This window comes from Aplidium turbinatum, chromosome 14 (genome assembly GCF_918807975.1).
Source record: "Aplidium turbinatum chromosome 14, kaAplTurb1.1, whole genome shotgun sequence".
Taxonomy (NCBI): domain Eukaryota; kingdom Metazoa; phylum Chordata; class Ascidiacea; order Aplousobranchia; family Polyclinidae; genus Aplidium; species Aplidium turbinatum.
Window position 1 is genome coordinate 16,714,127 of NC_137485.1, and position 17,880 is coordinate 16,732,006.

Genomic DNA, 17,880 nt, shown 5'->3' on the forward strand with positions numbered 1-17,880 from the left:
CTAATTCTGCAATATTTTTTAAAGGCAAAAACTAAAACGGCTTTGTGTAAACCGCTTCTTTAATATTTGTGCATAGTTGCGCGTTTGTGGCCAGTGTTTGTTTCCCATGTAATCTTTGAGAAATTTCCGAATCTAGATCAACACGCATAATCACAAGTGGCCACTTGATCACTTTTGCAATTGCATGTTTCTGCGCTTGAAAATCCAACAAAACAACCTTTCCACATAAAATTAAATGCGATCCATTTACATAACATGTGACATTCCAACGCTGTTTCTAATTCTAAGTGGTCATTGATTGTGAAGCAAGTGGAAAGTTCTGTTGAGCAGCGTACGATATAATATCAATCAAAGGAACATACATATGAATATATAGCCTACTGTTACATAACACTAGCATTTTCATAATTTTATGGTTTATCACTTAAGCAAACAGAAACACAACACATGTAGATTGTAGATATGTAGCCAAAATGCAACACTTCAATCACACTCTGGTCCATGCAACACAACAAAAACAGTTGAGCCAAATACTCTTTTAACAGACCTGAAAAATATTATCACATGAACTAGTTTCGTTAAAGTGTAAATTTTTGCAAAATAAAATTAACACAGTCTAGCAAAGCTTTGACACACGCGGTTGGGATTCCACGGCGAAAGACGTGTGAGTCTGTTAAGTTATAGAATATAATACGAAAAGCAAGCAAAAATCAAAGTTATCTGTGGATTTATCAAAAATTTTCGCTAAAGTCTTCACTCTCGCCCATTTTTGTGACTGAATATTAAACATACACATCGTAAGATCAGATATAATTGCCGTTCGGCGCCCGACCGCAAGTTGTCGAAAAACTTACAGCATCTTGGCAAGCCTAATTAATTGGTCCACGGAAAAGTTGTTTTCTGACGTGAATTTCTATGGCCTAGGGCAGCTGCCACACAAAATTCCAAACCTATACAAAACGCAGAAGTGTTCCCAGACAGCAAAATCCGTCATTTTTACATTGATTCAACGTCTATCAATGTAAAAACGACGGGTTTTGCTGTCCAGGTTTCGTCGGAGTGTAAAGTTGACAGCGTTCGCGTCACGTCAAGAACCACAGAAAGTGCGCTGATTAGAAAAACGTCACAACACAATGAGCTGCAAATCGCGAGCTGTCAACTTACAGCAAGTGAAACCAGACATACGAAGCTGTCGCTTCCACGAGCTCCGTCTACCTGTTACTTCAGTACAAGCTGCGTATAATGTCCAATTCGTTTATCGTCACTTTTTAATTGATATCGTTGTTTTGATTGTAGCCAATACGTAGCACAAATGTCACAGATAGATGCTAAACTTGTTAAGCCAGTCTTGTCACAACGACCTAGTCCTAGACGAAAGCAAAATTCCTAAAATGCTAGCTGAATTAATTGCTTGGTGCATATGTCAAGCAATGACTACTGGATCACATGTGACATTTATCTTCCAGCTTCAAAACAGTAGTGTTGTCAGGCTGAGCAATTCAGCATTGCACAGTTAGACGCAGAAGATGCTAACCTTCTGCTTTTCCTTGCCAAGCTAAATTAACGAGCTACGGCACAGCACCAATAAAGACAAAAACTAATGGAAACGAATACAAAAAGAATAATTATACATCTTCGCTGTATTACTACGCGTGGTTAATAATAGAACTTGACTCAACTTCATAAAAATCCGTGCCGTGGCTGTGTCAAGTAAGTTTGAAACAAAATTTACCCTTTCGCATTCGTCAAACCTGACCTGACATTTCTACTTGAACAAGAAACATAAGACTCCAGTGACCATTTCTGAAAGCAGTCCTAAGGGTTGCAGTAAATGATGAATTGGCCTATCCACCACCTAGCTCAGTTGAAACTGGACAAGACCACAAAATACGAATGATATTTCTTTGGCATTAATTACGGTATTCAAAACAAAATTTTCTGACATAACTTTAAATAGAAATAAGTGGAAGTGCATTACATTTATATCACATAAACTCACCGGGTATTGATTTTCATTGTTTAACTTGTACGGTGTTAATAAGTAAATCTATAAATAAAATGACTTGCGTTCTTTTGGTGAATATAGGCTACTAGGTTAACTCCTGATGTTAAGGATGATACCTAGTTTTTATTACCTGAACCTGTTAACAGGTTGTGCTTGTTTATCTTGTTTCAGCCCTTTACCTGTGTTGTGTTTACATGTTTCAGCCCCCTTGATAAAGTCAGTCATGCTGACTGACGAAACGTCGGTAATAAAAGCTAGGCATCATCCTTAACATCAGGAGGTAACCTAGTAGCCTATAGTCACTAGAAGAACGCAAGTCATTCTATTTATCAAATGCCTGATGAACAGTTTCACTCTGTTTTTACTATTATTAGAATAACATAAATCTATCCTAATAAAAATCTTGAAAAATTAGGCACCGGTTCCGTAGAAAATCCACAAGATTTTCCTGAACCAATTGCTAATAAACAATGCGGAGAATTCAATGCAAAATTTCAACCTCACATGACTCACATGCTAAATTGTCTTGTTTGCCTTTGACGTTAATAAACGTCAAAAATAAATCATAAACGAAAAATACTCAAGAGCAACCTCTTCTTCAATTTGACAGTGGGCTTGGCCAGCTCTATAACTAAGCGGGTCGTTGTAAATTAAATGAGGAGATATAGTGATAGAAATGCGACCAAAGATGATATAGGGCTGCGCTACTGTTGTTATTAGATTCAAGTTAATTGAAACTTCATTTCGTTCTTTGAATGTCCAAAACTCGGGTTGATGGTAAAACATTAATTTAATGTCGCGAGATAAAAGATGAAAGAGCTGAAACAACTTTGATTTAATGCTAATAAGTGTAATTTAATGCTAATAAAATTAGTGTAATAACCTTTTTTCTTTTGGCGTTGATTCAACGTGTATAAACATTGCTTTATCACATGTTGGTGGCGTGGGATGCAACGACAACAAAACAAATGCTTAAATTCGCACAGGCGTGTATGAGAACGGAAAGAATTATTACGGCCAGAAATTATTTGACAACTTAATAACAAAAATGATTATTTTATTTGGTGTCCATTCCCAAGACAGCAAAATCAATCGTTTACAGTGGATTCTACGTCTACGTTGGATCAATGTAAAAATGATGAATTTTGCTGTCTGGATTGTGACACTAACAATTGATACCGTAAGGCAGCAATAGCACAAAAGTAGCCAAAGACCACACAAAATATTCACGAAGACTCTATTTATCAACTACCACTCAGACTATTATGTTATGCCAGCGATTCTAACTGTTATAAAGCGAAGCAGATGCCTAATAACGTATTTTTGGAGATGAAAGAAAGCGCATGAAACTACAAATGGAATCACCACTAAGCTCAAATGACATTTATTCTAAAGAGGAAAATAATTCCAGCCTTGTCAACTTTCGAAAAATGCCACAGGCCACTAGCCTGTCTTGGCCACCTAATCCATCTATTTCCCAGGTCCATTCCAACTTGCAAATTTCGTTTTTGTGTGCACCAATCTTTCGTAATTTATTTTACAATGATTCAACGACTGTAGACGTTGAATCATTGTAAAAAAAGACGGATTTGCCTAGCCAAAATGATGAGCTATATTCACGACAAGTACAGAAAAAATGAAAAGCTAAGCACTGTACACTTGTACAGTAATGCCAAAGAATTTGACTGACATCTGCCTGAAGACAGATTTTCTTGGGAACGGATTTAGTGTGTTTGGATAAACTTAAAGGCTTTCGAGTCACGACAGAAATCAATTCGCTTGAAGAAGTGAGCAGAAAACACTGTTGCTTCTAGAAGGGAACACTGAGTTTAATCAGGGGTGAAAATATTGAAAAGTTTCACTTGGACACTGGACAGCTTCGCGACTTGCAAGAAAGTTCAACATTTCGAAGACAATACCTTTGTCCTCTGACAGCATATCAGTGGTAAAAGAAGAAGAAAAAAAAACAACTTTGTTACCTTTTTTTTGGAGCCAGCCAAGATGGTGGGTAGAGAGGTTCTTCTCTTGTGCATCACCTCTGACCACTTGATGGCCTCTTCAATTGTCTTATTTTCTTTGATGACGTCTAGCGAAGCTCTTCTTGGGGTTTTAGGTGGCTGTAAAATAGAGTCCGTCAGTAATGGTAGAGCCGGAGTACTGTGCCTTGACATTTTTTCTCATTTTCTTGAATTCTAATGAAGTCTATGTCAACTTGGAAAAATATAATTATGTACGAATGCGTGGTTATGTAAGAAATTGATTTGATACTGAATTTTTTTTTTTTTTTTTATAAAACTCAGTAGTAGTAGTTTTGTTTGGCGTTTTCACACTTGAAGCTCGTTATAAAACTCAGTGACAATATGAAAATAATAGATATAATGAAAATATGCAATCTGCTTTATCGGACAGTTTCAACAAGTCACTTTTCTGCATAATTTTCTTCATTTAAATGGGAATCCGCTTAATCAAATCAATCTGACTGGGTCCAGATGTGGTCGCACTAAACGGGTCCACTGTATATTCGAAAATACGTGTGATGGTGATGGCTGAAAAGGGCCTGTAAATTCTATGAAACGTCGTCCATCAACCAACCTTTGGACTTCTCTTACTTTCCTGCACGAAATAATTGAAAACCTCTATAAGCGAGAATTTCTCAAAAAGAATGCCTGCCATCGCTGTTCCAACCGTGTTGCACAGAAGTAAACGAATGTGACCAAAATAGGTGTACAAGCCTATATTTTTCGTAAAAACAACACCATAAAACGGTATTTTAGTACTGTATTGGGTTTTTAAGCACACTAAAATAGATTACGCTTAAATGTAAAAAGGTAGATAGAGATTAAATTGTCAAAACAACTTTATATGGTCAAAAACAACTTTAAATTTTCGTAACAAACTGTGTTTAGAATTAACATGTTTATATATATCAGGTTATTTTTGAATTTGCTAATTATACGTTGTCATAAAATATGTAATAATATTATGCCATTTAAGAAGCTGCAACCAAAATAGTTAATACGCAACAACGTTATCGAAATGCTTTCAGACAGCCTTCCTGTTCTTGATATGAAGTTTAATGGGGAAGTGATATAATACATGCAGCCGATACAGCATATGTTTGCGCCCCGGAGTTCACAAGTGCATACTTCAAAATACAAACAGCAGCGGCTCAAAGAAATTTTGCTGCTGTTATAAAAATCGATGGGAGTATTTTTAGTCCCCATGTTCTTTAGGTAATACCTGCACTAAGCCAAGTGAGCTCGAGACGTGCTTTTAAACTTCCTTTTGCAATAAAATAAAGCTTTTATATCAGACGAGGCGATTTTCGAATTAAGTAATTTAGTTTATTTCGTGATTTGAACCCTTGCATCGAACCCGAAGTTCTGCTACAAATATCTCGTAAGCATGGCACACTCCGAAGCAAAAGTGAATACCGCATAGACCTCACTCCATCTCAAAAATTCTCTTTCTTCGGCCTTTTGAGGTCTATTAGTTCACTACACCAACATCTTCTAAACTTGTTCTAAGTATGACTGGTGCATAAAGATGAGGTGATGTGCGTTTTAAACAAAATGTTGGATATGCACTATGCAGTGAAATAAACGTATGATCGAAAAAAGCAATGCGTTGATAGAAAAATATTCTTGAATGCTATTTTCGTCGGTGATTTGAGATGTGATTCATATCTTTACAAGATGATATTTCTGATCTCATATTTATGAATATTCTGCCATTTCATATCGTTTTTAAGCTGAATAAAGAAACCTGAACACAAATTCCTTCTGCAAACCTTATAAAAGAAAAACTCTTGCGAAAAAACAGCTTGAAATCCGATTTACACTCAAGGTCCCAAGCTAGTATCCCTTTCCTCTTCAAGTGTTTGTTGACAAGTCTATAAAGATTTTAAAAATACTTTTGCCACCTCTTCGATGCAGCAAATGCTTCTGAATGATCTGAATGAATTGATGCATTGCGAAACTAAAACGAACCTGCATGACCTGAAAAAAATCGATGCACATCGAATTTTTTGTGCACATTTTGTTTATTTGAAAGGAATGATTAAAACCGAAGACAAGTACGTGAGACGAAGCTGCGTTTGGACATTGGCGATCTACATTTGCGTTGATGCTATGTATGTTTTCATCGGATCCATGCTACCGCTCAGAGTTGAAGATAAAGCAGATGACAAAAACAAAAGCCAATTTTGTTGTTTTGCTTCGGTTATGTCTGTGTCTCCCGCTCCCCAAAATACAAGCAAGTGCTCGTACCACTACTTTTGTTTGCCCGGTGAGCTTTGAATCAGGTGTATGGTGTCAGTATAGATGTGTGGAGAGTGGAGAGTGTCCGTGTCTAAAAAATTCTAGTTTGATACCTGACGAAAAATCGCATCGTGAAGATGGCAAGTAATGCACTACATGGAGCCTACCGTCATATATCACAAAGATAAACTGAGTGCTAAGCAGCCAAACAATTCGTTAGTCCTTTAAAGATTTCGGTCAACAGTTTCAAAAATACTTGATTGTCTGCTTGGCGTTTTATATTCCAATAAACTACGTTATCAACCATTCCAAGGTCTCTTCAGGTGACACGTCAGGAGTGCAAAACTCCATCCCAGGTAACAAATTAGTCGTTTTTTTTATTGATTTAACGTCTACAGACGTTGAATTAATGTAAAAACGACTGATTTGTTGTCTGGGCCGCTGTGGCTGGAGTAATTTTGTCCTTGCAGCACGATGCAATGTTCGAAAATAGCAATTATTTAAGACAAAATAAACGTAAATAACATTTGAGCTAGCATTAAGAAAAACACAAAGTACGGTACACCTCAATCAGTATAGCAGGCCAACGACAGCTATATGGGCACGACACGCAAACAATAACAACAATTGCAACTTGCAACAGCACAATAGCTACGCAGTTTGAAGTTAAACCACACAAATTTGATGACATAAGCTGCCAATCTTAAGGAGTGTGCTATCATTAAATTATGAAACAAAAAAAACACCCAGCTTGAAATTTGCGCTGAAAAAAGCATATTTTCTTGCGGAAAATGTACAAACACTTACTCTGGCTGAAGTTCCAATACAGACAGTCTGTCTGATAAAAAAGCATATTTTCTTGCGGAAAATGTACAAACACTTACTCTGGCTGAAGTTCCAATACAGACAGTCTGTCTGTATGGGTTACTGTTCGGTTTCTTCATCAAAACAACACAAGGTACAAAGGCGTCAGATCCGAATGCCATTTCTGAACTTGGTTTCCTCGCGTAGCGTTTAGAGCCGTGAAACGTGCCCCCCTGCACAGAAACACATCCTGTTATTAAATACAACAATTGGCATTTCGTGATGCAAAGATATATCTCAAACATCACCCACAAAATGTCAACGAAATAACATTCGAAGTCATATGAAGCTGCATCTGACCAAGCAAAGATGACATACAAATAACACACTGACATTTTAAAAGCAGCGGCCAGGCGTACTGTCAGATCAGAACCATAGGTGAAATAAGGGCGATGGACTATACTGTAAAATTGTAAATGATGGAATACTTACCAAATGCTAAAACAACTCACCCTTTCTATATAGATTTAACATCTGCAGATGTTGAATTAATGTAAAAAGAATGGGTTTTGTTAGCTGAAGAGAATTTTGTGTTCAATGGACCATGGTCCAAGAAACTACCAAAGACCGGCCATCGCAAATGAACTTGTAGATATACGAGTAGAGTTACGAAGTAAATGTATAAGTGACACCACTTAATTCCATTAACCCATTTCTTGGGAATATTGCATTGGAAGCTAAGGTAGTGTTGTATGGGTACAAATGGCAGTGGCTACCATTTACACAAGGATGTTGAACGTATTCAAGCAATCGATGTTCTCAGCCACAATTATCAACAAAACTGACATTCTCTTGTTTGATGCGATGATAGGATAGGTTACGTTTCTTTGTGTGCTGCGTTGACGTAAACGGCTAAAGCAACGTAATAAATTGCAGCGCAAGTTCAATATTTGTACAACAATATTGCAGCACCAACAGCACGTACGACCAAAAATGCTGCCAATTTGACGCAGAAGCGTCTGTGCTTAACTGTTGAAATTTAAATTAACAAGAAATTTGGAATTAATGCTTTACAACTGTTAAAATGATTTTACCGAATAAGGGTGTTGTTTATGGTAGGATATCATTGCAGAAGCATCAGTGTTGCGAGACTCAGTATAAATCTATATGCTCTACTATTTCGTCGTCCTAATGCTATACAAGCTACAAAAACAAGAAAATCAATAAATTAATAAAAATGTAACCTAAAAAAACGGGTGGTCAACAAGTTGTAGAAAATTAGTGACGATTTCTAAAGTCACAAACGGCCGTGACAAGAAAAGGAACTGCCGCTGATCTTTGGTGTTGTTTTGTGGTAGGTTATTGTCGAAGAAACAAGACAAAGTGCGAGGATCAAATTTTCAATGCTGGTGGTGAAATCCGCCCCAAGTCAAGCGCCTGACTTTGTGAACGAAAGATCAAGCAACTCCGGTTCGATTCTAGGGGTGTGCGCTTGAGCAACGCACTTCAAGGACAACCTTGTGAGTAAAATAATTTGCTGGCAATAACACTGACAAGCGGAAACTGCACTCTTGTCGGTACCGATGACCAGGCCTGCGTCGGTAGTTTGAAGCCTCTGCAGTCTGCAAGCACGCGAAATCGCCAGGATTAATCTTCCAAAGAGGATTATGCAACTTGGGTAGAGACTCGTTAGGTTACTTTTTTAAACCATAAACAGACATAACTAAGCATCGACACTACATTTAACATTATGAAAACAAAAAAGCAATAAGTGAACGTTTTCAGCAGGTCAAACAGACTTTTTGAAGCCTATAAAAAAGCAATTTTAAAGAAATACTAAAGAATCGTACAGTATCACAGCAAAAATATGGTCGAATCTAAACATTTGAGAATCTGCTTAACTTGTTCACACAAAATGATAGCCGAAAAATTACGCAGCTTAACGGGTCAAGTATGAGTTGAGGTATGTATGGTATGAGTTGAGAGGTAAAATGAAATGTTCAGAGAAGAAGTACCTAAGCAAAGAAAATCTACCAAATTTTCGAAAGCAATCTACCAAAATTTCGAAAGGTACAGATGTTGAATCGATGTAAAAACAACAACTGCTGCTTACTAGTACACTTTCTGACAAAGCAGGGTCAAGATTCATTTTTTTGCATTGAAAATACAGTATGAAAACTGTTATAAAAGCAACCGTTGATGCGAAAAGCGGAAAACAAGAAACTGTCAGCCACGTAGTTTTGAAAAGCCAGGCGAGAAGTAATTTTAACTTTGAAAAAGAACGGAATTTTTCATTAATTGCTGTTGGCAAATAATACCTTGCCTAATTTGTGCTTGCCTAAATGGTAAACAACATTCTTTTTGATAGAGACACTGCAATTACGTACATTGTTTCCAAACACTTAATAAAAACCTTTCTATAGGGATCAAAGCAACATTGTTCTGTAATGATGCTGAAATTGTAAAAATAGCAAGTTGTTAATTTGTTTACCTGTAGCTAAAAAAACAACGGCAAAGTCATAATAATAAGCGCCACATTGCAACCTATTAGTGACACAAAAATATATAGCCTGGTGGTATTTTTTCTTCAAACAGTCTGTTTGGTTTTCCGCGAAATATCCAAGGCATTCTTCAATCTAAACCTTCGATCTTTTTTAAATCATTTTCGTTAGCCAACACCCAATCTTGCTTATGCTCTCAAACTAAAGCTAACCGTTGCTGACTTAAAGGTTCTGCAAATGAAAACGACCTAGTCCATCACGCGTAAAATTTACAATGGCGACAACATAAAGACCATTAAAAAAGCTGGCAAACAGTAGGGAAGGCTATTTAACTAATACGGTTAGAACAAAACGGAAGACAAGTCAGAGCATCTCGGAATTTCTTAGTGTTTGCGAATGCTGTTTGCTTTACTCCCGCAGATTATTTGCCTATTGCCGAAAGCGTTTGCTTCAGCCACTTAGAAGCATTCGGCAACAAGCAAACACAGGTGGACAATTTTCCTCAACTCCGCAGCACAGGCAAGAGCGCTGCCAGGCTGCTACAGACTGTCTGACTGATGCAACGGGTGTTGTTCCCGTGACACGGTAGCCTTTTCGTGGAAATCGTTGATATAAAAGTGAATTTTTAATAAGTTACACAAAAACGCATGCTTAACTTTTTATTCTTATACTCGCAAAACTTATGACAGCAAACACCAAAACTAATGAATAACTTTCATTAATTTTTTTCTGTGTTGGTGACAATCTGCCTCGACCTCATGCAAACATGGTCTCATGTCAATGTTTTTAATAAGCAATGCATTGGTATTGTCGGTCCTACTATACAAAACGACAGTATGAACACACCTCCAGGAGTGTCCAATATTAAGCACGTAATGATGGCAATGGACGCATCATATCAAAAAGTAAATTGATAGAAGGTGGTTAGCAATCTACCATAAGTTACGTAATGAAATTGCATCATAAACAGCACGGATACACATAGTTCATGCAAGTCTGCAGTTTCACGAATACAAACTAGAAACTAGAAAAAACCTTGAACGGGAAGTGAAGACTGAACACAAAATCAAGAAAAACGAATCGCACCATCATCAAGATTTGAAAATTTTTTTATTGCATCAATGTTTTCAAAAAAAATGCCGTTTTCGACAAGACGCTGTTTTTCAGGCAGTGCTGCTTAATTGTGCTGTATATACTGTATCTTGCTGCACAGTGTTTAATTTTACTGTATATATTTTGAAAACGTGCCACTAAAAACGTACCATCTAAATTCTAAACCAAACTGAATAAAGTCGTTCGACCACTACCAGTTTTACCATAAAGGGCTTTCTACAATTGTTCCAACAACTTTTACATACATTCATGAAAGGCAATTTTGATGGATTTTTTTTGTTCGATGTGAAAATGCAAAATAAAACTTTAAACAAAGGCACCAAGAGGCCATTATGCCCAACACCAAAACCGAAACGTTTTAAACCGTCAAGACTTCTATGAAATAGTTAAATTATGCAACTTTCGCACGCTATGTAGATAGTTTAATTTAACAAGGATATAAAACGGCTAATAAAATGTGCAAGGCACTGCTTTGAATCCACAAGAAATAGGATGAAGTTCGTTTAAATGTGTGGCGCTGTAGCTGGCGATAGTATCGGCTAATGATGGAAACATTAGCGATGTACATGACACAAAAGCCACATCAAATTTCCTTGATGAAGTAAAAATAAATGCTTTTTCGTGCACCTTTAACGCGAAATCACCTTTTTTTCGATCTGTGATGTCCTTATCTTGAACCGGAAACTGAGCGACCTTAACGGCTAGAGACGGCAGGAGAATTAAAAAAATTAAGTTTATGTTTGTGAACACCCTGCGAGCTGTATGTGAACCTTTCGAGGTTGTAGCCAGTGGCGCTTAAAATTGAACACTCCTGATATAAAACTGTTTTTAATTGATCTATTGTGACGTACATGTTTGATACAACGCAATGATGCAGCAATTTTCGAACGGAGGTCAGTGATAGGTCACGTTAGGCTGAGTAGTGAGTAGATCTGAAGTGCAGCATTGCCACGAGCACGGTATAGTGCCAACGCGAATATAACTATAAGTGTGGTTAAGACACTGAAATTCTAACTGTTTTACAAACAAGGAATTAACCGAAGTGTCTTTTTCTAACTAAAGCATTATAGTGCAATGTGTTGATTGTGTTGTGCGTTTACAGAATGCGATTTATTGTGCGATGAAAAAAATAAGGTAGAAAAATGGGGTGAAGGCAACCGCTGTGAGCAAAAAATCGGCCACCTTACCGGTGGGAAAAAAATGATTTTGGTTGACGACGTTGATGACAAAAGCACCACCTGTTTCAACCAACAATTTGGTGAAAAGTATCACTGCTTTTTCGACATGCTCAATAATTAGCTGTTTCTTCGCAAATTACGGTGACCTTTCAATTTTCATCAATAGTCGATTTAATCTCACAACTGTCTTCAATTTTATAATATTGTATATGTCTTATTGTAATATCAATTTATGAAGCAGCTTTCAAAATAACAGTCATTTTATTGCGTGTGAAATCACTTTCAGGCAAGTTTCAGATACAAAAACTAGTTGAATTGTAAACCCATTATTGCATCAAATTTGCTGACTCAGGATTAGTTCAATTTTTCGACCATAAAAATATATACCAATTGTTCAAAAATAACATAATTACTCAAGTGTCTTTGAACAAAATAATCAAACACTCAAACATTCCCAAACCAATTGCCACCATTCCGTTTGCTGAGTCAACCTTTTAGGCTTCTGTGTTTGCACGTGCTCTATTTCAAATCAAAAAAGACCAATTTCCAGAGAAAAAATACAATGGTCCCTACAGCAGTGGATCCCAACATTGGGGTCGCAAACTTCTGAAAGTTTTCCACTTTTAAAAGTTATATATATGGGAGTGAAGGCAATGATTTAGAAAAAAACTAAACAATAAAATTAAAGCACTGACATTCCTAAACGTTTTAAGAGTAATTTTCAGAACTCCACTCAGGGGTGTACTTTGAAAGGTTTAAAGGTAGGAAGGCTTGATTTTTCAAAAGAATGCGGTGACTACAGAAAGGTTGGTAAACGCTGTCACAAAAGGCCATGCCAGCGTCAGCCATTGGTAGTGTGTACTGTACATGCATTGATAGAGTCTACCAAAAAAATTCATAGACAATAAAAATTATTCTGAAAAGTTATAACATTAACATCCTATTCACTAGGTGAAAACAAAAACAAAAGCTGAAAATACGGCACAATTTCAGGTTCACACTCAACAACCATTCAAATCTGGCAAAGCATAACTCAGTTCAATTGCATGTGATCATGTGCAGCAAGGAGATTTGAAAAGCAACTGAGCACAACTAAAAATCAAGCTGATAATTAATATCCGGACTCGTTTTTGCACTGAGCATCGGCATATTTTCTATTAAGATGCTTTCAAAAATAAAAATACTGTATTTGATGCTTTTTTCCACCTCTAAAAAGCAGATGATATTTCTATAAAAGAGAAAAATGGTTGAAACGCTTAGTCAAGTTTAATAAAGAGAATACAATGAAGGCCAGTGAGGACCAAGATTTAGAAGCTAAACTCATAGTTTCATCTTATAGAAGCATAAGCTTAATTTCTGCATTTTGAACATTGCCAACGATTGTAGTTGCATGTAAGCGGCACCAGTTCATAAAGTTCAGGATGCAAGCTGTGATATCTCTCGGTTATCAGTAAGGCTGACGACATTTCATTAATCCTCTCACATGTTACACTCTCCAAACTCGAAATCGTTGTTGCGGAAATACAGCAATAAGAAAAACAGCTGAAGCATGAACCCAAAACTTGAAAGTGTAACTGTTCAAATAAAAACTCGCAACCGAACAATCCCAGACAGCAAAACCCGTCATTTTTACATTGATTCAACGTTTGTAGACGTTGAATCAATGTAAAAATAACGGATTTTGTTGTCTGAAGATACTTATAGTCTCTTCACACTACAACACTTCAAAGACTGAAACATTTGTCAAGTCATGTCTTTGCAGGAGAATGCATGAATGATGCATAAAAAACAACCATTCATGTTTGATAAGTGGCAAGTTTTGAACTGACTTCTAGGAATACAACTCGGCTGTGAACTGACAACTGGACTCATGGACTTTTTAAGCCATTTCTAACGCTTGATCTGTTTTACAATGTTTGAACAAGGGATGCTAAACGTACGGAAGAACTTTGCACTTGAGTAGCAGCTGAAGAGCAATTGGCCATCAAAACCATAAAAGAGATCAATAAAAATTCTCTCTTAATTTACGACGCTGATTCGTGACAAAAAGACAAAAATAATGTGGTGGTGATGGACCAAAGCATGCTTTGCAAGATTTTGATACCCTCAGTAATCCATCTAATAGGATTATCTAGTAAAAGAAAGTGCAGCATCAGCTTTATAACACCTAGTCTGCGTGCACCCCAATCAACAAAATGGTGAAGCATTGGTGTCAAAAACTTGCTGTTGTTAAACGTTTTCCAATGTCACAACACTGTCAAAATATGATTTTGCAGTCCCGCACCAATTACGTCACTATCGACAATGACATCACATGGAATTGAAAAAATCTCAAAATTCCTAGAATTCTGGCAGCTTACCTATATTCCATTGTCAAACAACTATGCAGCTCACCTGAACATTGCTTTCTTCGCAAAATACACAGTTGTGGCTTAAAAGCAGCAGCTTACAAAGAATACCTGCATTGACAATTGGCACCGTCGCTTATTACCTCGTATTTTTCTTAATATAGAAATGGAAATTCTTAAATAAGCACCACCCGCCAGCAGCTTGATGACTATTGTAAACAGCATTGTCGTAATTAAAGTGTTGACGAACTTGTATACAAATTTTCCCATCAAAGAATCTACACACAAGATGCAATTAAAAACAAAACGATAGAGACTCTTGACAAGGAATGGAATTCCAAGAAGTCAGCACTCTATCCCGAAAATCAGACCTTTCCTAAACAACAAAATCCGTTATTTTTACATTGACTCAACGTCTGCAGACGAACCAATGTAAAAATGACGGATTTTGCTGTTTGGGTTTTTGCATTGATTCACCGACTACAGACATCGAATCGTCTGTAGACGTTGAATCAATGTAAAAGAGAATTGGTTAGCTGACTGGGACATGCAGCATTAGCCGCCCAATCTACAAATCTGTTTGCTTCTTCTGCGTTAAAATAACTGTTCTTTTTTTGGTACACGAAGAATCTATGTAAAATGGACATATGGGAACACTGCTGCATTTTGGCTGAGAAGAAAAAACTCAACATACACTTTTCTTTCCACTACAAATCATAATCTAGAAACCATTCTGTTGGGATGTCGCCTACTCAGACAGCAAATGAATTGTTTTACATTGACTCAACGTCTGCAGGCTGTCTGAGTAGAGCTAAGTTAAAGCATCTTTGATTATCCAAAACTATGGTATAGTTGCACTACTTTTTGTGCATCCTCGTTGAACAAAATAACGCATAAAATACAGGTAAAGTTTGGTTTTGGCAAAACGAAGTCACAAATGTAGTTTGGAACAGCAAATGGATCAACCACCTCACATCTATTCGCGAACAATCGACTACTGTGTATTCAAACCATATTTATACATACAATTTTGAAATAGCCACGTTTTCTGTGAAATTTCAAAAATAATTAATCAACTGCCCGACAATTTTCAAATTACAGCAATGCTCATAACTGGGCAACCGGAAATTCAACAAACTTATATTATATCCTTCCACGATGCATAATTTACAAAGTTTTAAAAAATACACTGAGACAGATATTTGGAAATGCCTGTCATTTGAAATTCGGAAAGTCCCTATCATATTTCACCGAAATCCCCTTTCACAGTTGGGGCTTAGAAGCCACTGTAGTAGACAGTCGCGTTATTTCATTTTTTGGAAAATGTTCACAATAAAGAAAGGTTTACAAGCAAGTTGGGGAACGATTTGATAAAAAAAAGTAACGAAATCTTTTTTCTTGCGCTAGATTTCATAAGTCAACTATCTGATTATGTTAGAAAATAATATAGATGATTCAAATAAAAACGCTTTGTTAAGGGAAATTTTGCAATCAAAAAAGCACAGAGGAAACTCGCAGCCTTTTGCTCACCTTCATATATAAGGTCTCACTGCAAAAACGCTTTTGTGCACCGTACAGCTGCCTACTACTGGCGAGCAATTACGTCGTGCAGTCGTGGCATAAAAGAGCATGCATTCATTAAAACAGGCAGGACATTACAGACAGGATGAGTAAAAGCACGCACATTCCTACGCAACGTTTCCCTAATCGACGAAGTCAATCTACGTAATTGCTACAGTCATTCAACGGTTGATTTCACAATCTCCGTGCATGTTCAGTGCTTGCAAGTTACACTGGACAAGTTACACTGCACGGCTGATAGAAAACGTGACTCCCATGCGAAAAACGACTGTGCTTTACATACTTTGGTAATATTTACCAATAAATACTATTAATTATCATACTACAAAAAGTCCAAGCAAAACAGCCAAGCAGAGCAAATTATATCAAATATAGTTATTACTTGTTACTTTCTAAAACCTCTACAGCCTGTTTCACCCTAAAAGTGGGATCATCAGAAGGTCCTTTAAAATATGCAAAAACAATAAATCGGTAATACCTGAAAAGATATTAAACATTATAATCTTAATTTAATCTGCAAAAAAATCCTCAGAATTACAAAGGACTACCTCCATCGGATCCAAAGCCTCAGTTAAGACGTTCAAATGGAGACCAACCTGTTTAATATCTTTTCAAGTATTAATTACCGATTCATTGTTTTTGCATATTTTAAAGGATCTTCAGATGATCTCCCTTTTAGGGTGAAACAGGCTGTAGAGGTTTTAGAAAGTAATAACTATGTTTGATGTACATTGGTAATATAGTTATACCAATGACATTTTAAACTGGAAAGCTGATTTTGTTATATACATATAAATGACAAGGTGAAAATGAAGACACTGAAAAAGGTCATAGAATAATTTTAAAATCAAACACAATGTTCATAACATTTAGTAATTGACGGTACATTCAACTAGGTTTATGCTCGATACCATTATTATAATACACACTAGACAGCAATTATTATTAATGCATTTGCATATACTGTAATACATATACCACAAAACATGACGTTTTTATGACTAAAGTAACGAAAGTTCGTATATTATGCAAGTTTCGTTGAAACAACGTATGGTTAGTAGCAAGTTATTGACACTCAAAAACAAAAAACAAGAACTTACTTTCTTGGTTGTTTTTGCAGTGACGCCTTCTGAAGCCCAGGCCTTGTCGTTACATAAGTCACCGGGAACAACTGCAGCTAAATACAAGAAAGGTTTTGATCAAAAAATCATCATTGCGTGACCCAATGAAGTTCACCAACACATGAGTACATTATGCCATTGACACACCATTCAAACTACACACTTTTAAAGCCTTTGGTCTGACCCAGTTCAAAAAGTGGCTCACTCCATACAAACACAATGAATTAAAGCGTGATAATGTTTTAAAAAAATCAGTGTCAGAGCACGTAAAGATATCTGAGAGATAGATAATCATAAGACAACCTTTTGTATGGTCTTCAGTTCCCATTTGTGCTAATCGAGGATCCTCATGGAAGGACAGTTTCGTTCCAATAATCATGGAGAAGTATACCAGCCATGAAGATAGCACACTAGGCAGAATAAAAAAATAATATTAAGTTGCTATTGAGGATGTCATATTGTCATAAAGGTTTTCACACTATACATTCAAGAAACAACAGAAATTCTAATTCCTGATACACAACTGTTAAAATAAATCAAATATAGTTATTACTATCTGAATCCTTAACAGCTTGTTTCACCTATACGGATCATCAGAAGTTCGTATTCAAATAGAATCTATAATAATGATTTAATATATGAATTATTATAATTATTTAATATATGAATATATAATAATGATTTAATTCGCTCTGGTTTGCTTTTTTGCTTAGCATTGAACACTTTTTGTAGTATTAATAGTTTTCATTGTTTCAACTGTTAAAACATATATATAATAAATTGAGCTTCGCCTTTAGCAGCATGCCAGTACCTTTCAGCATTAGGCTAAAAAAACGTTTCATCTAGACTTGAAGAATAATGTTAAAATGAACGGTAGTTTATAACTGTGACAGAATTTTTTCAAATTCACTTTCTCAAATGATCGCAAGAAGCAGTGTTGGTGAAGCACACATTTGAATTACGAAATTCA

The 17,880-nt window shown here is 36.4% G+C and overlaps 1 protein-coding gene across 2 annotated transcripts in view; it reads right to left on the minus strand.

Annotated features, from left to right (window-relative positions):
- LOC145783410 (cGMP-inhibited 3',5'-cyclic phosphodiesterase 3A-like) overlaps positions 1-17,880 on the minus strand; it is a 40,127-nt gene that overhangs the window by 19,334 nt on the left and 2,913 nt on the right. Inside the window, exons 2-5 of one of the 2 annotated variants that reach the window (XM_082595277.1) lie at positions 17,214-17,320; positions 16,890-16,966; positions 7,149-7,301; positions 3,985-4,122 (exon numbers count right to left, since the gene is read on the minus strand). In XM_082595277.1, coding sequence (XP_082451403.1) covers positions 3,985-4,122; positions 7,149-7,301; positions 16,890-16,966; positions 17,214-17,320 — 475 coding nt within the window. Of the gene's footprint in view, positions 1-3,984; positions 4,123-7,148; positions 7,302-8,162; positions 8,274-16,889; positions 16,967-17,213; positions 17,321-17,880 lie in introns of those variants that run through there. The other variant, XM_082595278.1, reaches the window with a different exon arrangement.